This window comes from Macadamia integrifolia, chromosome 5 (assembly GCF_013358625.1).
Source record: "Macadamia integrifolia cultivar HAES 741 chromosome 5, SCU_Mint_v3, whole genome shotgun sequence".
Classification (NCBI taxonomy): Eukaryota; Viridiplantae; Streptophyta; class Magnoliopsida; order Proteales; family Proteaceae; genus Macadamia; species Macadamia integrifolia.
In genome coordinates, this window is record NC_056561.1 from 32368880 (window position 1) to 32396167 (window position 27288).

Sequence of the window (27288 nt, forward strand, 5' to 3'; positions counted from 1 at the left end):
GGGGTGGGGAGAGAGGATTGCATGAGAAGATTCATAAACCTGTATTAACTGCAGTTCTTCCCGAAATTTGTCAAGAGAAAGGAATTCCAAGAAAAGAAATAAAAATCTCAAAATATATGCTTTTCATTTTGTTCTGTGTTGATACAAAATCTAGGACCTTTAAGAAAGAGATCAGCTAGGAAGTGCCCACTAACCTCGACCATATCACGGGCAAACACAGTGAAACTGTGGCTTAGTGCTTTTGAAGCAAAGTCTCCCCTGGGAAGGCTCTCACATTGTCTGCTGATTTCCTTCTCAATGGCTCCCACATCCACACCATCACCGGCAATTACAAGAACAACCTGACTATCAGGACCATGCTCTGCCTAATGAAAGAAAAGAATAAGCGTTAGAAAATTCAGAAACAGGACCAGGAAATTTACTTCTTTTTTTCTTTCTTATTTGTTTATGTTTTTCTGCTTGGGATGTTAGGGCTCAGAACACATGATTTGACCAATTACCTCAAGGTTAAGGCTATGAGCAGAGTCCATGGCCTACAAGGTTCAAAATTTCGGTATTTTAGGCCATTTCACCCCCTGCTGAAACCAAAATGTTTTCAGCGAAATTTTGGTATTTTTCTGAATAATATAACATTGCACCTTATATGTCGACAGTCATTTAATTTAAGTTTCTTGTGAAACCAAATGTCAAGTTCAGCGAATATTCTAAATATGCTGAATTTTATAACATTGATGGCCCACAGTCAAGTATGACAACAGATCAAGCTCACCCTGTAGCCAACGGCCAAGCAACCAAAGTATTAGACACATTCCAAAACTTGAAATTTAACTCTAGGCTGATGGGTGCCCAATTGTGATTTGACTAGAAATATCCAACAGAATTATCAATATCTTCAACTTCTCTTTGAAAATATTTGAAAGTAAATATAACAATCCAAAAAACATTAAAGTTTTGCACAACAATCGTTACATGATACGGCCACTGTAGATACTCAATTAGCAGAAACATCATTGAAAAACAAGTGGTTGAACTCCTTTAAAGTCCCCCTAAAACTGAACCTTTTTTTTTGGGGGGTGGGGGTGAATAAAAAATTCATTACCAAGAGAAAGAAAGAAGGAGAAATATACAAGCCCTAGGGACAAAGCTAAAAAAGAAAGAAAATAAAAGAAAGTCATCTATCCCCAAAAGTGAACTTCGACAGAAGGAATATCCTTTTTCCCTGATAAAATGTAGGACCCCAACGTGTGTCCATTGTTTTGACTTAAAAGGGGCAAGAGGTTTCCCAAAGATGAGCATGAATCCTTCCCCACTTCACTATTCCTCCCCACCACCACCTTCGTTCCTCTTAGATATTACAATGAGCATTAGCAGCACCAGCAAGGATTTTGCTAAGCCTACTAACACTTTAGCTATATCTGCCATGTGGCAGATTATTTGGAACCCAGGGGCTGACCATAGCTTATCTGCCCAAAAAGCTGCAGCCCCAAACTATATGCAAAATCAAACACAAAAGAAAAGTAAGCCTGTTGGAAAAAAGTCATATGCCTCCATATGGAGCCCTATGATTGTAACAGGCCACCATATTTGACAGGGGAGTAACTTAGGGGTTGGCCAATATATCCAACAGTCAATTTGGCACGGTTATTTGTCCAAATGGCACAAATCAAGAAACCCACATGACTAGGCTTAGCAACAAGGCCTGCTAACCCATTTTCACTTTTCCTTTCTTTTTTCTTTTTTTTTCGGGAGGGGGGTGTGGGGTGGGGGAGGAAGGGGAGGTTAGGAAGAATAAAATTGAAAAACCAGATACAAATTAAAATTCATCAAATTCCATCAAACCTTTAGGACAATTTTATTATACTTATAGGTATACCAAACCTAAGTCTCTGTCCAACTAAATCCACTGGCTAGAATTTTGGAGAAAAGTTAAAAGGTCATATAAAGGAAACTGTTAACAAAAACAAGCTGCAACTTCTGAACAATACCCTAAAAAACTAGAAATATATAACAACAGAATGATTAACACCTGAGAAAGTAAGTCTGCAGCTATATGGACCGGGTTGGCATGTTTGTCAGCAATGACCAGAACTTCTGATGGGCCCGCAGGCATGTCAATTGAAACCATAGCTTCACTGTTCTGCATAAGGAAAGCAGACAAAGGAGTGAAGCCCCTGAGTTATCAAATGCATATTATAAGAATCATTCTGCAAGGAATCAAGTGTAAAACCCAAGTAGACATCTAGATTGATAGTAAATACAACAAGTATCAGTGTCTACAACCAACAAAAGAAAACATACTTGCAGAATCATTTTGGCAGCTGTGACATACTGATTTCCTGGTCCAAAAATCTTCTCCACCTGCAAATTATGACCAAACTAACTGACATCACAGAGAGAAGAATATTTATTGGATTTCATGACAAAGCCCACATTTCAAAGTAACCATATTTCCAAATATGGTTGACTTGAATCCATTTCAATAAAACTTGCATAGCTTTTCTGGTATGAGAAAAACAGCTCTTAGCACTTTATTCCCTGTAAACATATTTTCGAGAGCTATTCACTTCACTGGAGGGAGAGAGAGAGAGAGAGAGAGAGAGAAAAGCAGCACGAGATGCATGTTTGACCTCCCTTCGTATAATTTGAAACACAAGCTTGGGCAACAGGCAGAAGTGTTGGAGCCACAATCTCTAAACCCAACAGCCACCAAATTAGATAATCCTAACCATCCCCATTTATCAGATTGTTTTGTATTACTTGGAAAGGAACCGCAGCCTTGCTGATGGCTGGTTAACTAACGTGTGATTCTAATAAGATTTGCCCACATGATCTCAGATCCAGTTTGTCATGTCCTTCAGTGAACACCTTGTTCTATTGGATGCAGCAATCTGTATACTCCACAGTGGACCAGTATGGGGTAGGAAGGCAGAGATCTATATTGAGGTTTATCCTATTTGACATTTTTCCTAGATTTTCTTTTATTAAGGTGCATGTCTTTTACTTTTATATTGTTGTCCTTCCCAATAATAAGCTTTGTCAATAAAAGAAATAACCACAGATAAAGAAAACCTGTACCTTAGGGCAAGATGCAGTTCCCCATGCCATGGCTGAAATGGCCTGCAAAACCAATGATCATCAGCAAATCCACTCAAAGCAAAACACAAAAGGAAAACTAGCATTCTGAAATGAAGAATGGTGGAAGATTCCAAAATTTAGACCTGAGCTCCCCCAGCTTTAAGTATATGAGTAACACCAGCTTTCTTAGCACAATAAAGCACCTCCTGAAGAGTTACAATGCTTAGCTTTCAATTTACAATTAGGAATGGCACAACAAACCTTCTGAACGGACACAAGCAATACCTTGCAGATGCTGCCATCGTGGCCTGGGGGAGTTGCAAGAACAACAGTTTTGCACCCGGCAATATGTGCAGGCTAGCGTACAGAATAAATCAAATGTCAATCAGATCTGGTCACCTAGACATCAACATTCATAATAAACATTACAATATAAAGAATGAACATACTATTGAAAGCATCAAAGCCGTTGAAGGTAAAACTGCAGTGCCTCCAGGAACATAGAGACCCACAGAAGCAATGCACCTCGCTACCCTTTTGCATCTAACACCCTGACCAATTTCATTGCACAGAAAGTTGCTAATAAGATAAAAGAGTAATATAACTGCTACAACCATGCATCACTAACCAGTGATACTCACTCTCATGTTTTCAACTTCCATCTCTGCAGCCTTTTGTGCAACATGAAATGCATGTATATTGTCATATGCCACATCAAATGCTTCTCTCACAGCTGGATCAAGCTGTCATTGAGCAATGGAAAAGAATGTTTTTCAAGAAGGTCAGCAGGAAGCACATTTCTCAACCAAATGAGTCATGTAAAAGGTAAAATAAGTATGTTTAATACAACATGGCTAACATCAATAGCCATACCCATTTATCTGGGATAAGGCTTAGTCGTGTTAAGGATGCTACCATCAGACGAAATTGTCTGATCATAAAGAAGCCAATGGGTGGAGGGAGGAGGATGCCACACAAACCAGACGAAGGCAAGATGGCCTACCTCAGGATCTGGAAGATCAGAAACATATTCAACTATGTTATCCAATTCCACTTTGTCAAAACGTGCAGTGTAACTACCAGAAAAAACAATATTAACACAATCTCAGTACCAATCTCCTCATTACAGATGCAGGCTGGAAGAAGATAAATAGAGAGAGAGAGAGAGAGAGAGAGAGAGAGAGAGAGAATAAAAAAGCAATATTGCAAGAGATAATTAAAGGAGCACCAACTCTATCACTGCAGCGTCGCCTCTACTGCGTACATCGTCAACAATTGGGTGTACCTGAGAGTATGAGCACCGGATTCAGTCAAGGGAGAAGCAAAACAAATTCTCACGTTCAGCCGTTCTATATGAGGTGAAAGCAACTTTTAAAGCTCAACAACAGAGAAAAGACATTTGAGGAGGGAAGAATAAAGCTCACCGTACTAAAAATTTTAGAGAAATCAATACGAGGACGAGCCTTGAGGCTATCAACCTCAGTCCGAGACAACTCCGACAACTTATAAGACTTCATAGCGCACTTGATTTTATACTTTGATCCTGTAACAAGGAACAAGAAGAAAATTAAAGAGAGATTGACACCACATCGTAAGTACAAGAATAACACAGTTTGCATTTCCCAAAATGAGGTCCATCAATTTTCGAAGAACAATATATAAAATGGAAGAAAAATTTTTCAAACCCTGGAATCTATACAATAAGAAAACAATTTTCTTAGCACAAATGGGTGACATCATGCAAGGAAAAAAAATACTCTGAAACAAAGTGATTAAAAATGTTGAGGTATGGTAATCAAGTCGTACGATCTCTACTTAAATCTCCGGGGAAAATTTTCTGCAACTTACTGAGTAGAAAACAAGAGAAAATGTACAATAAAAACTACTCAGTTATTATAGAAAAATAAACCCAGAAATGCAAGAAGTAAACAAAAAAATGATACCTGACCCGAAATGATAACACCAATGATGTAAATTCTTCGGGGAACCAATTACAAGAAACTGGCCAGTCGTTGCGTTTGGACCAATCAAAGAGCAACTCTGCTTGAACGATAAAAGTTGAACTTCCATTCACCACCTACCTTCAAAACCTACCAATAACTGATATAACTAAGTTCTCTAAGGCATGTCTAGCAGTAGCAGACTCTCATCAAATTCAAACCAAACCAACTGTAACAGAAAATACAGTGATGAAGATTAATTACCAAAATAGGTTTGTTTTATTAGGAATAAACTTAGGGTTGGGTTCCATACATGTTGGGCCTTTGATCCCATGTGTTTTGAGTGTAATAGACCACTTTTATGGGTCTAAAAGGGGGGGTCTAAGATTGAATACGGGATTACTAGTTAGTTTCCATTTTCATTAGTTTCCTTTTTAGTTAGGCTTGATTTGAGTTATATTTGTTTCCTTAGGAGTCAAGTTATTAATTAAGTCAAGTCATTAGTAGTTAGTTTCCTTTTTCAACTAGTTTCTAATTTCAGTTTTTAGTAACTATTGTATTAGGAGAATATTTGGTTTCCTTTTTGAGGAACCTTCTATTTTGTAATTCCCTCCCCCATTAACATTATAAATAAAGAAGAGGAGACTATTAAAAGCCTATAATGATTTTGATAAAAAAATTAATGGTTTTCGCTATTGTCTTCTTCATGAAGAGTTGTCTTGTGTTTGATCAAGGCTGAAGGAATTGGTGTTTGATCCAATTGACTCTTTGCGGCGTGAAGTCCAAGAGGTCTCTTCAAGTGTTCTTTTTCTTCTTCAAGTTTTCTTCTTCTTATTCTACAAGGCCCTTCGATTCAGGTAAGAGATCTGTTGGTTTTTTTTTTTCCAAATTCTGGGTTTAGAATTTCAGATTTCCATCCTGTTGCCCGTCTCTGTTCTGAGAGTTGCAGCCATCTGATGGCCTTGAATTTTGGATCGAGTGATAGTCTCATCTAGAAGGAGGCTCACTAATAATCTGAGCATAATCAGACCAGCCGATTGTGAAATCTGGAAAGTCTCCTATTCTGGCCGATTCTGTTTCCTGCCCAGAATTCTGATTCTCTTGGTACTGTGTGTTGTTACTGGTTGCTGATCATATACTTCACTTTTTATGCTTGTTAGTTGATGAGTTCAGCCCCTAAACCCTTGGCTGTTATTCTGTTTCAGAATTTCTGAGTTGTTGAAATCGATTGCAACTGTCATATTCTGTTATCTCGGTTTTTACTACCATACTGTGCTTGATTTATTTGGGTAATTATGGTTGTTCTTTGGTTTATAAGTTCTTGCAGTATTGGGTCTAGTTTGGTTTGTCAAATCTAGTCCTACATTAAGTGGTATCAGATTTCGCTTACTTGTTATTGACTTAGTAAGTTCAGGAATGGTAATAAAACGGGTACGGATACGAACAGCTCAAACGGAAATAATACTTTTAACAAATGTGGCGTAATAAAACACATACGGAAATGATACAGTACATGTTTAATATGTGTAAATACGGGTGCTACGTAAACAAAAATAAGGCCATATATTCACTATGTAACAGACATGCACCACCTAATAAAAAATATATATAATAGCATGTAGACAATGATTTTATCAAAAGGAAGCCTCAACTGAAATAAAGACATGATAATATCCCCTATTACATCACATAAGATTATCATTTAACAAATATTACGCTAAACTAATATCTGGTTCCCAATTCCTGTCCTTGTTCAGTCAGCATACGTTATTAATAATATGCAAAGTGGAAACAAAGCCACTTCCACCCAAAATCAATAGTTTGCAGAAGCACACAAGGATCAGACAGGGAAAAGAATAAGCAACAGTGGACCAGCCAAAGTATCTGAAACTGGAAGAGGAAATGCTATGCTATCCCCTGACCACCCCAGGGGTGAGAAAGAAAAGGGAGAGGGGCTATAGAACACAAGTGGAGCCTTAAGGTATAGGATTAAGCATGACCACCCCAGTGATGAGAAAGAAAAGGGAGAGGGGCTATAGAATTCAAGTGGAGCCTTAAGGTATAGGATTAAGCATGACCTTCTATTGATCTCATCATCAAGACAATTCGAATCAAGTTGAACAATTTTCAGTCTTTGCCTTCACTTGGAAATTCTGATAGCTTTGTTATAATATCATATACTAAGTTTCGACAGTCAACCAAGAGATGAAACCCTGAAAATGAACAACTCACACAATGCCATGTAATGGAACACCCAAAAGAAAAAGAAAAAAAATGCAAAGTAAAACACAGTAAACAAAGACGAACATTTAATCGGGAAACAAACAAAAAAAACTCATGAATGCAAGCAAACAGAGACAAAAATCAGACAATAAAAGGCTGAGAAAATACTTACAGATGGAGAAGGAAAAGACAGAGACTTGCTGGCCGAATAGAGACGGAGAAGAAGAAGTGGGCAGGGGAGCAATAACCTCAGATGTGTTCCCGCCGCCGCAATCTCTGGACGAACGGAGACAGAGAAGAAGAAGACGAACAGTGTGTAATCGCTGGCCCAACTATCGCCTTGGAACAGTGTGCAATCGCTGCTACAATTAATCGGGAACGGAGACGGAGAAGACGAATGGGGCAGGGTTATCAAGCTTCAGCCTTAAAGGAAGACTCACCGGCCACCGCTGAGCTCAAACGGGAACGGAGTCGGAGAAGATTATGGGGGGGCAGTCCCAAGGGTTCTCTATCGGCGAGGGCGATGAGTTTTGGGTTTTTTGTTTTTTCGTTTTTTTGTTTTTTTTGTTTTTTTTTGTGTTTTTTTTGTTTTTTCCCCTCAACCTATACAAAGGTAAATATAAAAAAAGGATCAAACTCTCCATAGTAGGGCCCGTAGGGGTGTCATGCGGTCACGCCATGCCAGTCTCAGTCGTGTTGGGTCCCGATTGACATTGAGAGGAGGGTGAATCAGTGTGTCAAATATTTTTTCATTTTTCAGCTGTATCCCTAATGTGGCAATCACTAATTGTACTTCAACAGCACAGTCTACTGATGCTGTCCAGAACTACTATGTATACTACTGACCATTCTTATTGTTGCACGGAACTTACTCACATAAATTGTATTGCTGCCTAGAGCTGTCTCAGAAATCACACACCGGTAATCACTTTCATATACGTTATACACATCCACACTACACCACCAAGTGGTCAGGTCTACCAAATATACACACCCATTATGCAGCCAAGCACTCCAATCCACAATACAAATATGAGCATACATATTCACAACATAAATTTTACGTGTTTCGCCCAGTTACCTACATGCACGGAGTAATGCCCACTGTCAGACTCAGCATTTACTCGATATTAATTATAACTGCACCCACAGCCAAGGGAACACATTCACAGTTTCCACCAATGACATACAATGGCTAGGTCTTCACCTTAGTTTTTTCAGAATGATATGAGAGGCCGCACCCAAGGCAAATAGGTTTAGGTAGTTGTAACTACCAAGAAACACAAAACCCCTGTGTCCAGCATCCACTGAACACCAATAAAAAATAAAGTTAGGCTTATAACAATGCCCTATAGTGAAACACTCATAGATGCAAACTTCCTTCAAATAGATTACAACTATCACTTAGGTATTTTATCAAACATCTTACCTACAATGATTTATAATAATGAAAATTTAGCAAAAGTGAGATTACCTTGGCAAGGGGTAATCGTCGAAGATGCAATAATTTCGATCTCCACTTGATGCGGACCACAACCATGTTGCCTCGGTGCAGCCAATGCTTTAACCCCGGTTGGCACTTCGGTTTTTTAAAGCAACTCACAATAACCAAATTCTAGATTATTATTCTTCTTATTTATTTTTTCATTGTCTTTACTTTCATGGAGCAACAATGGCATTCATATTCACACACACACACACTCCTCTCTCTCTATCTACTTCTCATCTTCTAGTATTCCTTGTATATAAAGCTTTAATGAAAAGCATTATTATCAACAAGAACCATCAAACTCCATTAATTGGATTTGAGAAAATCTTTCTTGAGAGACATTAAAGACACACACAAAGAGAGGGAAAAACTTCTTATATATTTCCCTCTTCGCTCTTCTCTTCGATTTTCTTTTTCTTTCTCTTGGCAACAACCAATAGAGTTTGCTGCCTTGGTTTCGAGCAGGTTCCTATGCATCTAATGGGGGCTATGGATCAAGTGCAAGAGGATATAAATCTTTCATTCATACCCTTAGCCTTCCATGAGTTTCAACTCATTTTTTTTACCACCTCACCAACCCCCTGCCTGATTTCTTCTGTCTGGTGTGTAGAACTCGGAGAGATGAAGAATCTCCAACTTGAATCACCCAAATCGGAGTTAAGATGAGGGAGATATGGCCATTTCAAGTTGGATCAACTAGAACATTCAAAATGGAATATTGTAGTAGTGGTGTAGGCTACGCTGGTGGCGCGCGCAACATGGGTGAAATCTGACCGTATATCTCATCTAAAATATATTATAATATAAATGGTTCGATTAAACCAACGGACAATAGATCTAAACCATAAGATTTGAATCTTACAAAGTCAAAGATGACATCATCATAACATATGCGCTGACATTGTTAGACACGTTGTCGATCACCGATCGTCGACATTATCATGACATCCATCGATCTTGACCGTTAGATCATAACAGATCTAATATGATTGGCTCAGATCAATATATGGAGAATATCTTTATAGATTATATGCTCATGCGCTACACACAATCAAGACTCAATATGGTGAGGCACCACACCATGATTTCCGATGCACTTCACCAATGAGGATCTTCACACTAGAATCTAAACCGTCTCGTCAGCACCTATGTTCATAAGCCATTAAATGAGAATAAGGCTTACGTGGTTTCATCTAAACCCTCCAGTATACAACTCTATAATCTCTTTTATTACAATCAAGCCCCTGCCTCCATATATTTCAGTGCTTAAAGACCCCCTGCAACTCATACCTTCAAAATCTTGAAACTACACGAAAGCCCTTCAAATTTAAAAAATAAATTCCAAAAAATCCACCCAACATCGAGAGCAACTACTGAATTTTCGGTTTGAATTTTCAAATTGGCTTCACAAAAACACATAACTTTTTCATATGATATCCAATCGAGATGAAACAAAGTGCATTGGAACCGTGATTGGATGCTCTACGACTTTTCAGAAGACCCAATCATCTGAATCAGCCATATAAAAAGATCAAAATGCCCCTAATCATTTTCAATGACGCTTATATGGAATCGGAACGTGATAAAATCAGAACCGTTGGAAATATCGGGTTTTTGTCATATTGTTACATGGAGAACACTTCATTTAAAAAAATTATCTTCAATACTGAAATTGCTCTTGACTGCTACAAATGCCGTAACTTCTTCATATGGTATCGGAATGCGACAAAATCAGATGCACTGGACTATATAAATTACAATCTATCTTTTTCATGATAAACAATCTTCAAAAAATGTCATTTTCACTACCGAAAATTCCTTCGAATATAAATAGGCTAATTTTGTCAGTTTTGATAAAAAAAACCCACACCACCTACTAAGGATGTATCAAACCACTCTATGCATACCATGATGCTATGTTATCTCATCGGTGACATTAGACACTTACACATCATCATTTCCATCCATGTCACCCAAACTGGCCACGTCATCACTGTCATGTGGCCGGGTTGTCAACAAAGACAACCATAAAATAACAAGTCGGACTTAATCAGGCTCGACCAATTTTTAGGGATGCACCGTGAACGCCCATTTAGCTAAACGGGCTTAGCTAGAGTGGGCATGGTACGATTGATAATTGGGTTGATCAGTATCGGGCTCTAATCGGGCTGCCATAAATGGGCCTTGACTGGGCCTTAACGATTGATAAATGGGCATGGTACGATTGATAATTGGGTTGATAATTGGGTTTAACTTTAAACGGGTTTTAAACGAGCCCTCTTTAAAGTTGGTCTATTAAATGTGCTTGAAGAGAAATACCAATAAAATGAGACAAAGATGGGCATAACAAAGAAATATCCCGTAGTTAAAATGGATTAAACCAAAAATGGGCAAAGCAGCTAAGTTACTATGATACTTAGTATTTAACTCATGGAACTTGAATCAATTAAACTATGTTTACACAATCCAAGTTTAGCAAATTCAAATCAATTAAACTATGCTTAAAAAATATGAATGTTCACATAACAATCACCACCATCTCAAGTGTACATATCGCCTAGCCTTAGCATTAGATACAAATAGTATTTAAAAAAAAAAAAAAAAAAAAAAAAAAAAAAAAAAAAAAAAACAATACAAGTAGTATTAAAGGGGTCAGGATTAAAAGAATTGGGTTCAAGTCAGGTATGTAAATGTGTTGAGCCGGTTTGGCGCATGTTGGGCTAGGTGGTTGCACCGTCTTATACTACCTGTTTATAAACGTGTCGGGCTCAAACACGTTTATTAATCATGTCGGTCTAGGTCAGACTATAAACATGTCGGGCTCAGTCGATCCTACTGGTGTGGGTCTGGAATTGACACCCCTACTTCTGAGCGATGATCCCCCAACGATCGATATGTGTCTAAGCGGTATCCAAAGGTTGTGTTTCTATCGATCAAAACAGAGGCGCCGCATTGAGAGCCGTTGGTTCACCGCCTGGACACGTATTGATTGTCCATGTAACTATGGGCAAGACCTGGGCAATCACCATTCAAGAGAGAAGCTTGATCCAAAAAAGAACGCTACCCACTTGTGTGCCCGTGTTGCCCCAATTGTAGGGTGCTAAAGCTTATGTGGGTCCTCTCATTGGCCTCTACGTTGGCGTGTGTACCAATAGGGTAGTGTTCTCTTGCCCAATAAATTAAACCCTGACACGATGATGGCTCAAAAATTCGTTGAATATGAATTATATATATGATGAATATTGAAAAAGCATGAAGATCAAACCCCGAAAGTTGGAAATTCCTAGTTCTTGCTTCCTACTAGAAACCCTTGTTCTATGAGGGACTGTGTTTGGATGATGCCTAAGAAAAAAAAAAATGTCATACAAAGGTTATTTTTCCTCAAAATTAAGGGGAAGTGTGTCTTCTATGGGGGTGTAATTCCTATGCGTGCATAAGTGCCAATGAAATCACACGAGAAAACATCCATAGAATAGTCATTTTCCCTTTCATGAGGGGGTGAGCCGATTAATTTGCCCCTATGTATTTGAGAGCAAAGACCACACTTCCCTTCTAAAACATTTTTCCCAAAACTAAGGGAGAATGAATCATATCAGTTTGGTGTTGCCTACGCCTAGACATGGGTGACTAGGCAAGCATGAAAAGTCCATGCTACACCCTTGCATGCCTCGTGCTTTGAAAATACTCTTGCGCTTCCTCCCATTGCCCATTGGACCCGTGCGCTAGTATTGCCTAGACCAAATTAGCAGGGTTTTGTCACTCCAAAATTTATTCACAAGAGAGAGTTCCCCACACAATCACTGTAGGAGGGAATTTGCACATCACACTAATGATTGTTTTGAAAATACTCTTGCGCTTCCTCCCATTGCCCATTGGACCCGTGCGCTAGTGTTGCCTAGACCAAATTAGCAGGGCTTTCTCACTCCAAAATTTATTCACAAGAGAGAGTTCCCCACACAATCACTGTAGGAGGGAATTTGCACATCACACTAATGATTGTTTTGAAAATGTAACACGTACATTGACCTACATATTTAGAGTAAGAGAGAGAGAAAAAAAAAATCATGTGAGAGGAAGTTGCATTTTGATGTTGTGGATTTTTTTTTTTTTTTTTTTTGACAAATATTTTCCAACAATTTAAAAGCACGTGGAGTGCATAAATATTTGCATTACATATTTGTGCATGGTGATCTCCATTTTTGGGTAAATTGGTTGGGGCTTCATTTGTTTTTGAATAAAACCACATATTCTAGGTAACATTTAATATACATAAAAATAGCCCACCAATGAATTCTTGATGCATTTTAAGACATTGCATGAATTGTCCAAAGATTTGCATTATAGGTTTTATTGCTTTCTACATCTCATCTCATAATATTATTGTTGCATGGATCTGACCTAAGCATCAGAAAATCCCCCTAGAAATCCACCTTAGGCTTTACTTCTTCCTTCTTTTTTTTTTTTTTTCTGGTAAGGTCCTTATTCCATCTTTTGTGTGTAGGTCCTCCATAGTGCAGCAATTTAGATTCCAACAGCAACAACATCAATATAAAATTAGGGTTGGTTTTACTTGAAAATATTTCCTTTTATGAGGTTTTTACATGAAAACACATTGAGTCATTGACCTAATAAAAGTTAACGGCGAAGCTATAAACCATCAGCAATGATCGTTCTCCTTTCTCCTAACGCACAACAATAAAATAGAACTAAATATTCTACATTAGATCATAAATATGAAATGAAGGTAAATGATTCCAACTCAAGGATCATTAAATAAAGGTACACCTTCTTTGGCATGGAAAATGTATTATATCATATCAGTTCCCTCTCAAAGAAAGGTTTTATAATGCTGTTATTTTTTTCCCAAAAAAATTCTTTTACATTATAACAAATAAATAAATAGGATCATTTGCAAATCTGAGTTATTAGTCCAAACCAAATATCAGAAGCTTCTAATAAGATATTATTGTCGGAAAGAAACCCCACATTGATAGTGTGGAATCTCTCTCTCCTCTTGACATTCTCTCTCACTAACGATTTACGTGGTGCCCTCTCCCATGAGTTCTATTGGTTAATTGTGGGGATCTCATTCCATGCCGTTGGCATAGTGATCCTACGCAACAAAAACATAGATGGGACAATGTTCTCTGTTTGGGAACAGAGGATGCACCAACACCTTTGCTCTTTGTTTCTATCCTCTGGCGTGAAATGAATTTATTGCCCAAAGGCGAGAGGATAAGGTGTTCTGCACTCTGCTATAGGATAAAGAACTGTCACCTCAAAAACATATATGTGCACCTCTGGATAGAGAGTTGTCGCCCAAAAACGATATATATTTTTAGAGAAAAGGTTCCTAGGGCCTAGCACTTTTGTGTTTATCTCTCATCTTCTTGTATGAAATGACCTTGCTGCCCTTTAATACTTGATACCGTTTTAACCGACTTCATTGATGCGCTTATCTTTAGCAATTTGCTCAAAGAACCCTCTTATATTTTAATAAGGGAATAATATTCACACACCAGTTGATGTGATATTGAAATCTTCGTGGGATGATTCATTGTTCAACAATTAATATGTGCAGGTATCAATTCAATTTTGGAACTTTACCTATGACTTTTGACTTTTTTTTTCTTATAAAGAAGATTTGGGACTTGGAAATCATATCATTTCCTTTGATCTTTGGATCATGTCAAGTTTTCAAAATTATATCTATAAAAAATCACTTTAAGTTAGCTCATATTCATTAATTAAATTTTGCACTTATTAGTGTCAAGTTCGAGATACATTAAATTGTGCTCTTATTACTCTAAATATTAGTGTTTTGCTATTTTAATCATAATCAATGATAAATTTTTTTTTGATAAAGATAATAAATAAAAATAGAAAATAAGTTACTAAACCAAAAATAAATTAAAATAGAAAATAAATTAGTAAATCAAAATTAGGGTTGGGGTGAGTATTTGGAGTTTCCGTGGGGTTGGTAAAGCGAAATGGGGGCCACCTTAGCCCATTGAGTGCTCTGCCTCAGGTCATCGACATGATACGCTCTATTGAAATAGATTTCACGGAAAATCAAAATATACATGAAAGTCCCACTCAATTAAAATACCTAAATATTGTGGTTAAAAAAAAAAAAAACTATATATTATGGTTTTGGTTTTCATGGCTCATCTAGAAAAGCTTCTCTAGATATTTATATACATACAATAGCTCCATCGAGGTTCACAACTATCTTTGGATCAAACCCTTATTAGAATTGGGTCCAAGTGGTTGGTCTTGCCCCCAATCCAGTTTTGTTAAAGTTAATTCTGATGTTGTTGTACGCTACTATTTGTTTCGTGGGAAGGGGTAATTATGGGGAGGTTTTAGTTGCTTTTGCCCAGCCAATCACCTTCTCCTCCCCTTTGGTTGTTGAGGCCATTTTGGCATTTCCCTTCCCTTTGCTATTCTCAGGGGTATGTCTGCAAGGTGGACAAACATCAGTGATCTTTTGAAGTGATTCTCAGCAGCTTATTTCCTATGTAAATTCTAAAGATTCAATGCTGAAATCTGTTTAGTTGTGGATGATATTATCCTCCTTTCTCTTCGTTCGTGGAGTGCAACTTCTGCTTTAGTTGCTGTGAAACAAACTTTGTTGCTCACTACCTTGTGTTGCAAAGCGTTCTCTTCCTCTTTTGTCGTTGAGTTCTTGTAATGTCTCCGCAGTCACTAGTGTTTTGCTAAGAGAGATTTTTGATAATAACTTGTCCCCTTTGGATCTTTCTAATGAATGACTCCAGAAAAAAAAAAAAAAAAATCCTTTTCGCTGTACTCTCTGGTTGACTCATTGTTCGTTTTTTATTTTTTCCCAATTAATTAATCATTACGGTTAATAACGGTATCATTTGCCACGTGGCAAAAGTTAACAGCCAGAATATCGTGTCAAAGGCAAAGGCAAAGGCAAAGGCAAAGGACACGTTATCGTGATATGAGGAAGAAGAAGAGGTTACAGTTGGACTATTTTCACCATATTGCCAATTCAGCCGCCATATTTCAAAACTTGAACCGTTGCCTAATTTCTCAACCCCCGCCCATAAAACACGGCCTTCTGTTCAGACAAAAAAGGAAAAAGGGAAAAGATTCAGAAAAAAGTACGAAACAAGTTGGCGGGTAAAATTTCTATTAAATTAATGATAATTGAGGTTGATGACGATGATGAAAGCAGGTTCCTCAACTTTAATAATGGTCGTATCCAGAGAGGCCACATTACAGTTGCTTATTACTCATTAAAGTGTTCTTTACTGTCTCTCTCTCTTGTCCGATTTCAACCCTTGTTAATGATAATTTAGGGTTCCATTTCATCTATTCTCTTGTTCTTGTTGTCGCATTTAATTCGTGGGGTTCGAGTTCGTGTTTTTTGAGTTTCAATGGACAGTTCTTCATCTTCTGAATTGAAGCATATTGAAGAATCATCAACATCGGATGCTCCTGATCCGCAGGTATTCGTTTCATTGTCTGCGTGCGTGTATTTTTGTTAAGGTTGGGCTTTATCAATCTGAAATTTTAAAAAATTGACTACCCGAGTCTTGAGAATTTTTGGTTAGGAGGTTGATCAGAACAATAAAAAAAAAATTGCAAATTTTTATTCATACGTATCCTTTTTAGTGTAATTTCTGGTTGGATGATTGTTGTGAAATGTTTAACTTTTTGCTATGGGTAGTTCTTTTGTTGCATTCTTATGACATAAGAGATTTTGGCTGAATGCATGCTTTACTGCTATTCCTCCCTCCGTTTATTTGAAAACATAAGACTTACTCTGTGACAAGGAAAGGAAATTCAAAATGCAATCTTGACACAATCAGGTATCCAGCAGAGGTCACAACAGTTATTAGGAAATGGGCATTGTGACCAGAATTCTAAAAGTGAATGTGTGTGAGGGAAGATATGGGGATCAATTTCCTGAATTTGTTTTTGGACCATTTCAGTAGTTCCAGATGTTCTGTGTGTGATGTTTTTGTTTTCTTTTTGAAGTATCCTCTTCTTCTTTTCCATTGCAATATATACAAATGCTTGAAGAACCTTAACCAAACCCCCCCCCCTGGCCTTGCAACAAAAAAGAGGGAAAAAAAATTGAGAACAGAAACAGTAGACGAAGTAGAAGAACTCATTAAAGAAGTGAGGAGGCTACAACTTAGAAGAATTTATGAGGTAATGTGTAGGAAGTCATTACAAGTGCATTTAAGATACGAAGAAATAAAGGCATTAGTTGGTTCAGTTAGCATATGTAAATATAGATTACAGGAAGGTTGAATTAAATTTTTTTTTTATTTTGGGGGCTATATTTACGATCTTTCAACGAAATTTGTGTAAGAATTATTTATATAAAGTGATGGTGTAGCTTATAGTTTTTTCCGATGGTAGATTTTTCCTTAATTTGGGTTCTATGTGTAAGTAGGGTTATTGTGGAGAGACTTGAAGTCATAAAAATAGTGATACTTTTTGGAGTTTCAAATAATTGCAATGCTGTTTAATTTAAAAATGATTCCAGCTTGATAATTTGGTACGGTATATGGGGTTTGTACCATAGACCTGGGTTTAAATGCCGTCTTCAGTTAATTACTATTAATGCTGAAATTTAAAAATGATGGCTACCCCTTAAGTTGCTACAGTCGATGGGGTTTCAAATATAAAATTTGAGCTTGTTAAGTTGTTAAAGTATATGGGCTTATTGGGAGGCTTGGGAAAAGTAACAAATTCTAAATATCATACAGGTCCTTAGGTCCTTTAGGGGTTTAATGATCCTTGTAATAGTCTAAAACTTTCTCTCCATTATTGTAAGTAAAGAGGGTTACTTCATGTTAGACATGAGTCATTACCCGTTCATGATTCAACACATATACAATTTCATCTATCCATATATTTTAATCATAAACCTCTTCTTAAATCTCAAAGGGAGACAACCATTGAACTCCAATTCAAAACTCTCAAACTAAAACTCATTGTACAACTAAAGAAACAAAGCACACAAATTTATGAATTTCTTCCATAGATGGTGTGACAATATTAGAACAATATAAACTAGTACCTTCACAGACACATACACCGAGAGAGAGAGAGAGAGAGAGAAGAGCTGCCGATTGGAAGAAAGAAGAGTACTTCCATTGACAAGTGAGCGAAGCTCTGACAATCAGGAAAGGGGGTGCCGACCCAGGAAGTGTCCAATCATGGTGTTTTTCCGTTTAGCAATCTCAGAATCAAGAGCACCCGCCAGGCAATAGCCAATCAAGGAATCCCTATAGGAGGAGGGGGGGATGAAGGAGAGGGAGAGGCCATCGAGAGAATGGTGGGAGATGGAGTGGAAGGGAACAATGGGAGGCCTGGTTTTAGGAGGGATGGGGGGAGAGAAGGGTCAGTGGGAGAAGGTTCAGAGGGAGGAACTGAGGAAGAGGAGGGGGAGGTAAGGGAGGGGGAGCTGTGGTAAGGGGAGGAGGGTAGATAGCAACTTTGGTGGCAGAGGGAGAGGTGGAGGACAGCAAAGGTGGAGGGGGGGAGGGGTGGCCGGCGATGGAGACCGTCGGAGGAGGACGGGGGGGAGACATCAGACGAGGGGGTGGCTGAGGGAGGGGTAAGGGGAGGAGAGAGAACAGAGCCATCACATCTGATTGATGGAATCCATTGGGTGATCTCTTTACTGTCACCAAAATTGAGGCCCAAGCTTGCTATGATAGAAAATAAGCGCCATGATTATGTTGAACTTTACTGCATGCCTGCATCATTTTGAGTTTTTTGTACTCTTTTGGAGCTTTGATATGACTAATCATGCTAATTTAGCATCTCTATTGGGTCTTCGTTATTGCTCTTGGTATTGTAGTTTTTGTTTATATAGAAGATCTAGTTGTGGTTTGTGTTACTGCAAGGAAACAAACCAAATATGATTGCATGTTTTTGCTTTAATGTTGACATGCAAGTGTTGTATTGGTCCAATGAAAATTTCAAAAATATTAACCGGGCTTGAAGATTATTTTTATTCGTCCTGCATGCATTAACCTTGTATTTCTACTGTTGCTAGTTTTAGATGTGTTTTATATGCTTCAATGGTCTCTGATGATTTGTAGGCAATTGATCAAAATCCAATAAATGGAGAGGCCTTCTCAGTTCAGCATTCAAGGAGGCCAAATATTTCCTCATTGCAAATACCCACAAGGTCCTTAGAAGATTCGTTGCCTATCTCTACTGAAATAGATATTCCCTCCACATCGAGTCAAAGTTCTACAAAATCAGGGTTGCCTCCGAGATCAGGTACAGCAAAGTTCAAACCATCTATAAGAAGTCTCCTTCCACAGAGGAGCACCAAGAATAAAGGTTTGTCCCAGGATACACCTCCATCAGAAGGATCTCTGGATAAACCTTCTACTTCAAAGTCATTTTCTTTGACCAAGGTTTTTTCCTTGTCATCTGCAAAAAGAACAACCTCATTGCCAATTACACCAGTTGTGAATTCAAGCGCTGAATGTAGACAGGAAAGAAATCTGGATGACTCTTTGAATATTACTGTAAGTTTTTTATGTTCATTCCTTGTCTTAGTTATTAAGAACCTGATGATTGTTTCCTATTAATGAGATCTTGCTCTGTTATCAGTCCTCTACTATATTTTCACAGTCCTCTTTAAAAAGTGACTTTTATCTTCTTACAGAAATCAAAAGTTCACCGTCATATAACTCGCTCACTCTCAGTTCCAGCCAATAGCAAAACCAGAAGCTTAAGACGGACAGATTCTATGGGAGTTGTAGTCCGTGTAATCTCAGGAACTCCTCCTCCTACAACTATTGATGATACCTCACCAAATGATGGCGTAGCAGATGTTGGTAAACCTTTGTTCTGTTATTCAAGGATTGCCACAGTCTCATCTTATTGTTTTCATACTTCACTCTTGCTTTTACTACTACAAAAAGAATATCTGAATGGGCTTATTAGTCTGTAAGACTTCGTTGCCTTCCCTGTGTGGACACTAGCTAATGTATCTCTTCATTTGTTGCATATTAAGCAAACCAGGTAAGTCTGAAATTTAAATTTATCTTTAATTTGCTAGAAAATTTCAGAAACCTGGAAACAGAATTCACCATATTCTCCTCTCCGAATCAAGGTATAAAAGAACAAAAATAATGGTGTGATGGTAAGTAGAATGGTGTACACCCTCTTTGCTTCCCCCCCCCCCACCCAAAAAAAGAACCCTCTATTTTTTTTTCTTATGTAAAATGTCTTGTGCTTAAAATATTTATACATTATATAGTTGAATTTGCTAAAAAGTGAAATATAGTTTATTAATATAATCCAGAAACATTATAATTGTCTTAAAGTGGTGACAACTGCTATTGAGCAGGGTTAAGATTACTACCAGTTATATATTAGGAGATATTTACATATATACATGCATAGTTGTGTATGGCTCTATACCTAAAACTGCTGTTATCAAAGATTTGTGATTTCTTCTTTAGAAACCATGTTATGAATGGGCCACATGCAACTGAAGGCTTCCTCTTTTGCTGTCAGTCATGAGCATTGTTGTGTTAAACCACTAGTTTGACAATTGAATATTTATGAATGGGCCACATTCAACTGAACGCTTCCTCTTTTTCTGTCAGTCATGTGTATTGTTGTTTTAAACCACTACTTTGACAATTGAATATTTTTGTTATGTATACATCTCACTGTCTTCTGGATATCTTCTGTTGTTACTACCAAAATGGTTTTTTTTTTTTTTTTTTCCGTAACATTTTTTTATATGCATTCCAAAAAATAGTTGCCATAGCTATAGATCCTAGTGCTAACTATGAAAATTGTAATGTCTGTAGTAGATTCTCCATTTATAAAAGCTTCCTTTTTATTCATATGGACACTCTTATTATTATTATGGTAATAATTGTGGTTCTTGCAACATATTATTATAGAAATGGAGCATGCTGAAAAAGATATCCGTGAAGAAGAAGCAGTCTGCAGAATCTGTTTGGTTGGGCTTGGGGAAGGAGGTGAAACTCTTAAGATGGAATGTAGCTGCAAAGGAGACCTTGCACTTGCTCACAAAGAGTGCGCCGTGAAATGGTTTAGCATTAAGGGTAACAAGACATGTGATATTTGCAAGCAAGATGTTAGAAACCTACCAGTAACATTATTGAGAATACAGAATGCTCAGGCCGTTAGTAGGCAGCCACCAACTGTACCTCAGCAAGATGAAGGTCCTCCCTACAGGTAAGTGGTTTGATTCCAAAAAATATTTGGCCGCTTTGTTTTGAAAACATAAGCCATAGGGAATAACCCTGATCATAACTTGACAGTCACATCTGGATCTAAATACCTATATTTTAATATTTTGGCCAGCAGTTCCCTTAAAATTGCAAATGAAATGTTGGTTTTTTTGGCATTGTTTTGGTTTGATCGTAATGGAAACAAAATCTTAAAATTTTTAGACTCTACTGAGAATTTGGTAAAAAGATATTGTTTAAAATTATGAACTAAAATCTCAAACATTCCTCAAAATTCTGAACTTGATGTCGCATTTAGTCTCCACTTTTTGGTTGTAAAGTTCTATTGAAGTATCCAACCCAAAAGTCTAAGCTATTATGTGGAGAGGCCCTACTGGTATTTGAAGGCATCCAAGGTCCTATAGTTTTCCATTGTGGGATTATTCCCAACATTCCCTCTCATGTGTTGCCCCTCATTTAGGTGGCAGTATATGTGGCATGTGTGACCATATTCAGCTATTAGGTGGAGAGGCCTAACTGGTATATGAAGGCATGCCTAACAAGTCATTTTTTGTTGAGTTGCTTTGCATCTCAATTCATTTTTGGAGTACTGATATACTTGTGCATGATGTCTTTCTTGTACATTTTTGGCTTTGATTTTAATAATTTTTGGTTGCCAATAAAGATAGATAGCCTCCTCCCTGTACCTCAAGTAAAGAGAAACTACTCACTGAGGCATATCGGTAGACTGATTTCAATATGGTCCTAATAGGCTTTTATTATTCTGATAAGAAAAAAATACAACTTTAGAATTAATAACCAAGCCCCCAAAATTAGGAAACATTAGGGCATTTCTATTAAACTTTTGTAGAAATTAATTCCCAAGGTTTCGGTCTAAAGTCAATACTAGGTAGTTTGGGGAGACAAGTCAACCAGAATGGTACTAATTCATTTTCATAGAGACCAGTCAACTTTGAAATTTTGTAACAAATCATCACTAATAAAAAATTTGTGAAACTGTAGGTTTCAACATCTCTTGGTACATAATTTTCTACAGGCTCAAGGACTCATTTAGGGTATATAAATTATCTTAAAAGCGATAACCATCTTAAGATCATCTTTAGATTTTATCAATGTACATCTTTGGATGCACACCTGTACATGCGTTGGGATATCACCTCTCATTTACAAGATAAGCTATAGCTAAGAGTCACACATGCATGGTGACAAACCTCGCATAAGTGTGTTATGTCTTCCTTGTCCAGTACACTCCTTGGTCGTGACTTCTTTCTAGGTCTACAAAGAATTCCTAAAGAGGGTTATGTCTTCCTATGCCAGTTGGACCATCAAGTGTGGAAACCATTTCTTTTTTCATTTCATGTACAAACTTGCAAGGAGAGAAAGTAAATAAAATAATATTATTGCAATTAATGTGCTCTATACAAGTCTCATACGTTCAGATCATTTGTATCATCCGAACCTTGTTTCAGGCTGTATGAGGCCTCCATAAGTGACAGAAAGTCAGGTGGAACCCAAATTTTCCCGACGAGTACGCCCCATCCTCCCTGACTTATGTCTCTATGCCCACTGGTAAAGGTTGTAAATTTTGTTGAAATCATGACCACTATTATATGGTTTGAAATACCAAGAAAAGAATGCTATAATAGGTGGGCCACATGACAGATTGGAGCCCTAAAATTTTACACATGGAAAATCCGGTGATCCCTTCATACATCCAATGGTTGGAATGACCACATCAACCTTACTTATAGTCAATTGAAACCCTTATACAGGGTACAAGGCTCAGTGATCAGAGGATATTCTAATGCAAATTTCATTGTCTTGATAGGGCACTAATCCTAAAAAACAGTCTCACTCCAGTTCGGGATTAGTGCTTTTAGAATTGCAATCTCTACATACGTACACATATATGGATTTCTTGTATCAGTAGTTAAGGGAGCTGTTCATGGGTGATCACTTATGTCTACAATGTGGTAGCTAAACTGGTGCTCAAATGTCACGGACATGTTATCTGCTCATGTTGTGGAAAGCTTTTGAACACATTTTTCCACATGGGGAATAAAGCTTTGGAAACCATTGACACATTATAATTTTGAACTAACAAAATAAACTCTAAAAATCAAGTAACCTGGTTTTATAACAGATGCCAATTTTTTTAAAAAGTGGTCTAGAGAAAACATTATACAGACAGTTTGACTGGGATAGATTGGATTTTCAATGGAACTCAGTCTATTCCACTTCCACTGTGAACTGCACCTTCTAGAAAACCAAAGCATTTTATCATACTAAACAAACTATTCTAAGACAGCATAGAATCTGGAGAGAGATGCTTTGTTTAGATAGTTTTTGTTTCTCCAAGTACTACAATTTTTTTTTTTCGTTCTATTTAATAGTTGGAAATTCATTTGACCAAGCTAACTGTGGTTCCACACTTGTTTCCTTGATTGACCTGTTTGACAAAGTATTAGTCCAATCATTGCCAGCTTAGGGGTTGTGTTTTTTGTTACCAAAAACTTCAACAATTATTTATTGCCCTTATCAATACCCTATTCCAATTTATTCATGGAGTTAAGGTGTGGCTCTCTTTATGTATAACAGGTTCTGGCATGACGTACCAATTCTTGTCATGGTCAGCATGCTTGCCTATTTCTGCTTTCTGGAGCAACTGCTGGTAAATTACTTGCCTTGCGCTTGTGTTAAAAGTAGCCTAGGTGGTATACAGCGACCTTTCCATGGTGCATTGCATGACTTTTTCATGGATTGAGGCCCCTCACCCGTATATATTCCAGCTGGGATTTTTTATGTTGTTTTCACTCAACATTAGCCCACCTCTTGTTTTGCGCTAGTCCAAAATCACATCATCTACCAATAAAGATCCTACTAAACATCGATTGTGGTTTAATTGGGTATCCAAAGTCCAAACAGTTGAATAATGACAAACTCCATGAACTTTCTATGTGGCATCAGACACTACAGTTCAATGGATCCCTTGTTCAACGTTGCGATGTTTATGGAAGGTCCAATGAGAGAAAGCAAATGGGGCTGGGAAATATTCCAGATGAAACCATATATAGTTGGAGTTATTATGTAGACAGAGTCAGACTGTCCTTATGATCATAGGCTGCCTTGATGGTTCTTTTTCCACAAACAAGACATTCATATATTTTTCACTTGAATTTTTCAGTATATTGTGCTTGGCCGTATTCAACATATATCTTCATCTGATTTTATTTCCCAGCTTTTCTGCTTAGCATTCCCCATTTAACCTTTTGTTTTTTTCAATGCTTCATATACAATCAGGTCTCTGCTCTGGGCTCTCGTGCTCTTGCCATATCACTGCCTTTCTCTTGTGCTTTAGGTCTTCTTTCATCCATGATAGCTTCAACAATGGGTAAGACTTTTTAAACTCATCTGCTTCTTTATTAAATAGGAAACTGGAAAGCACTGGCGCAGGAGGGTCACTAGCAACGGTGCCTTTAGATGCATCACCACTCGTCATCAGAATCAGATTGCATTCTTTGAATTACATAAAATTAAAGGAATGCAATTACTCTTTTTTCTTTCACCATGAGGGAACATGAATTTTTTATTTTCTTTCTGAATAATGTGTCCCAATAAAAAGGACACATATGTTTTATTTAAAATGATGTCGGAACAAGTGGTGATAATAGATATGAACGGCTTTGGTTGACAAGAAACATGGCTTTAAAAGAGGAATTTAATGCAAAACAGGATACATATAGCTGTCCACATTTAGTCGGGAAAGGGCTTTGTTGATATGAGTTGTAGAATGTATTTGGTTGGCCTTGTTATCTTACAATGGAAGCTTTGGTAGCTAGTCCACAGGTCCCACCCATTTGCAGTCTATCCATTCTAGATATGGAAGCTTCAGCCTTAAAGCCCATGCCACATGGGAAAGAGTAGGCCTATTTCTTGCCTTATTTTTCAATAATCTAAACCTTCTTGGGGCCTGAAATTTGGCATCTGTGCTGAATGGCTCACTGCAATAACAGCCTTGATATGCAAACGCTCGTCTCAAGAATAAAATGAACATGAAAAACTTGCTTATTTGGGTTAAAGTCCCTTCATGATTTGGTTAGGCATCATATTATGTATCTAAAGGTTCTCCTTTGACCTCTTACATTTTATATGCTCCTCAGACATTCAACTCTTAGTTCAGTATGACATGATTCAATGTAAAATAAAATCTTTAGCAACTACCATTAAAAGGGCATACATCCAATATAGGACTAGGTATGCTATCGTGGACATGGATTTTGTATGCATGGATAATTTAGAGGGAAACCATCATTTTCCAATCAGAAATGCTGAACATTTCTTCTCGTCACTAGAAAGCCATTTATTTATTTTCTCTATATCAAGTGCATGAGATAGGATGAATTTTTATAAGAATTCCATTGTGGGTCAATCTTGGAACTAGGAGATCCATTGAGTGGTTGCTCTTTGGCAGCCCTCAAAGCTGTATGGCACAAGGAGGGAAAGATTGCTTATGTCCATGCTCCTTAAGACTGAGTACCACTCTTGAATTCTTTGCATTATGTTTTCTTCCTCTAGATCTCTTGCATTTTGATATGTCATTTTATATGCCCATGATTTGTGGACTCTTAAGACTTAGCCTATTTTGATTCTTTCAGTAAGCAAGAGCTACGTTTGGGTGTTTGCATCCTTCCAGTTTGCAACTGTGATCCTGTTTGCTTATATCTTCTATATTATTGTAAGTTGTATCAATGCTTCTCTGCAATTCTACATAATGCTTTATTGTCATAATCCTATTCATCACTTTAACAGATAAAATTCCGTTTCTTATGTCCTCAAAATTACAGCTCAATGTTGAGCCAGTTCTTTCAGTCCTTCTTTCATCATTCACTGGGTTTGGGATTGCAATGAGCATGTATGCTCTAATTGTTGAGTTCTTTAGATGGAGAATGAACCGAAGTCTACAGTCTGCTCGTCTGCAAAATATTACAGGTGCACAACAGGGACAGCAGCTAAGAGAGGTAATTAATGTGAGACCAATGGGTGGCACAAGACAGCAAGAAACCAGGGTTGAGAACACAAATATTTCACATGGATGAAACAGTTCCTATGTTCACAGGTATCGTAGGATCCAATTCAATGTCCTAAAATCTTCTCAACTTGTGTACTTAGATGACCGTGCTGTTATACGCATGGGATTTCTTCTTCTCCCCTCCCCCCCCCCCCCCCCCCGAGAGATAAATTTCAGTTAAGGCCGACTTATACATTTAATGGTTTAAAGCATCAAATCATTGGGGCTACCTTATAAATAAGGATGTCTGTCTTGACATGTTATTGAAAACCAAAACTTGGACTCCTGATGAGCAATAGTTAAAGGTCCGTAATCCAGCCATTTTGGTGGCCCAAAATGTATGATTCCTGGACCCGTGTCCATCCAGGAGGTAGTTTCACCACTGAACAGTCCTTTGTCAGATTGAAATGGGTACAAGGCCGGTTGTGTTGTCTGTGAACCGAATCATGGGCTATGAATATGGCCTACTTGACCATGTAACCTTTGTCCCTCCTAGATGCCTGACATTTGGAAGTCAACCTTGTCATTCTGTGGGCAACTCATGCCCAATTAAGTTACATGGCATGAAATTGAACCTCTTCAAAATTCTATTTGCCTGATCTATCTCAACATTATGTTTGATCAATTCCTTCCAAAGAAAACTGGAAACATTACATTTTGAACTTACGAATCAAATTTTACAATGGTGAATTAAACATATTCTTTAATTGTATATATTCTGGTCCTTTTGGGGGCTCTTAATTTAATCCTGAATGTTGGAAGTGAAAAAAACTCAAATATTGCAGGTTCTGTTCCTTTTAGTCCAATGTATGGCATTTTTTCTTGTGATCAGAATTAAACTGTAGATGGAAACTGTACCAAACAAGTTTCATCTAACTTTTATATTGATAATGTTGTATGGCTGGTGTTTTGCAACTGCAGATTCAGAAGAGAAGCTTGTCCTAACCACATTAATGCTTCTAAATGAGGCTATTCAAATCAGTTAGAGAATTTTTTATGGGTCAAAATTAAGGAAGGAAATGACAAGAGAAGGAGAGTTTTTGGGGGGGGGGGAGATTAAAGGAAAAGGTGTAAACTATTATCTTTTTATGTATTGTTGAGAAAATCAAAATGTATTTTGAGAGAATGTCATTAATATATCTTTCGTGACAGTCTTATTTTCTAATCACTCCCAAGGTGAGTTCATGTACATGGATCGAATTGGCTTCATATGTTTCACTTCTCTAACCTCTTAGCAAGTTGGGACAGTGACAG

General features: G+C 37.6%; 2 protein-coding genes across 5 annotated transcripts in view; one reads left to right on the plus strand and one right to left on the minus strand.

The window, feature by feature from the left end:
- LOC122079880 (histidinol dehydrogenase, chloroplastic) overlaps positions 1 to 7826 on the minus strand; it is a 9645-nt gene extending 1819 nt beyond the window's left edge. Inside the window, exons 1-13 of one of the 3 annotated variants that reach the window (XM_042646642.1) lie at positions 7411 to 7826; positions 5019 to 5165; positions 4500 to 4618; positions 4308 to 4360; positions 4079 to 4151; positions 3717 to 3818; positions 3525 to 3626; positions 3361 to 3432; positions 3219 to 3281; positions 3076 to 3117; positions 2299 to 2358; positions 2027 to 2137; positions 195 to 365 (exon numbers count right to left, since the gene is read on the minus strand). In XM_042646642.1, the coding sequence (XP_042502576.1) occupies positions 195 to 365; positions 2027 to 2137; positions 2299 to 2358; positions 3076 to 3117; positions 3219 to 3281; positions 3361 to 3432; positions 3525 to 3626; positions 3717 to 3818; positions 4079 to 4151; positions 4308 to 4360; positions 4500 to 4618; positions 5019 to 5145 (1095 nt within the window). In that variant the 5' untranslated portion in view covers positions 5146 to 5165; positions 7411 to 7826. Of the gene's footprint in view, positions 1 to 194; positions 366 to 2026; positions 2138 to 2298; positions 2359 to 3075; positions 3118 to 3218; positions 3282 to 3360; positions 3433 to 3524; positions 3627 to 3716; positions 3819 to 4078; positions 4152 to 4307; positions 4361 to 4499; positions 4619 to 5018; positions 5176 to 7410 lie in introns of all 3 variants that reach the window. The other 2 variants (XM_042646643.1, XM_042646644.1) reach the window with 2 other exon arrangements.
- A 7906-nt stretch (positions 7827 to 15732) lies between these two features.
- Positions 15733 to 27202, plus strand: LOC122078670 (probable E3 ubiquitin-protein ligase MARCHF10). 2 transcript variants are annotated; one of them, XM_042644758.1, is made up of 9 exons: positions 15734 to 16205; positions 18822 to 19259; positions 19400 to 19571; positions 20655 to 20952; positions 23565 to 23637; positions 24267 to 24357; positions 25622 to 25701; positions 25811 to 26082; positions 26956 to 27202. In XM_042644758.1, exons 1-8 carry the CDS (start codon positions 16134 to 16136, stop codon positions 26060 to 26062), a joined length of 1476 nt encoding a protein of 491 aa, XP_042500692.1. In that variant the 5' UTR covers positions 15734 to 16133; the 3' UTR covers positions 26063 to 26082; positions 26956 to 27202. The 2 variants fall into 2 exon arrangements, with proteins under 2 accessions (XP_042500693.1, XP_042500692.1); XM_042644759.1 differs by lacking the exon at positions 26956 to 27202 and having other exon boundaries at positions 15733 to 16205; positions 25776 to 26012.
- The last annotated feature ends 86 nt before the right edge of the window (positions 27203 to 27288 follow it).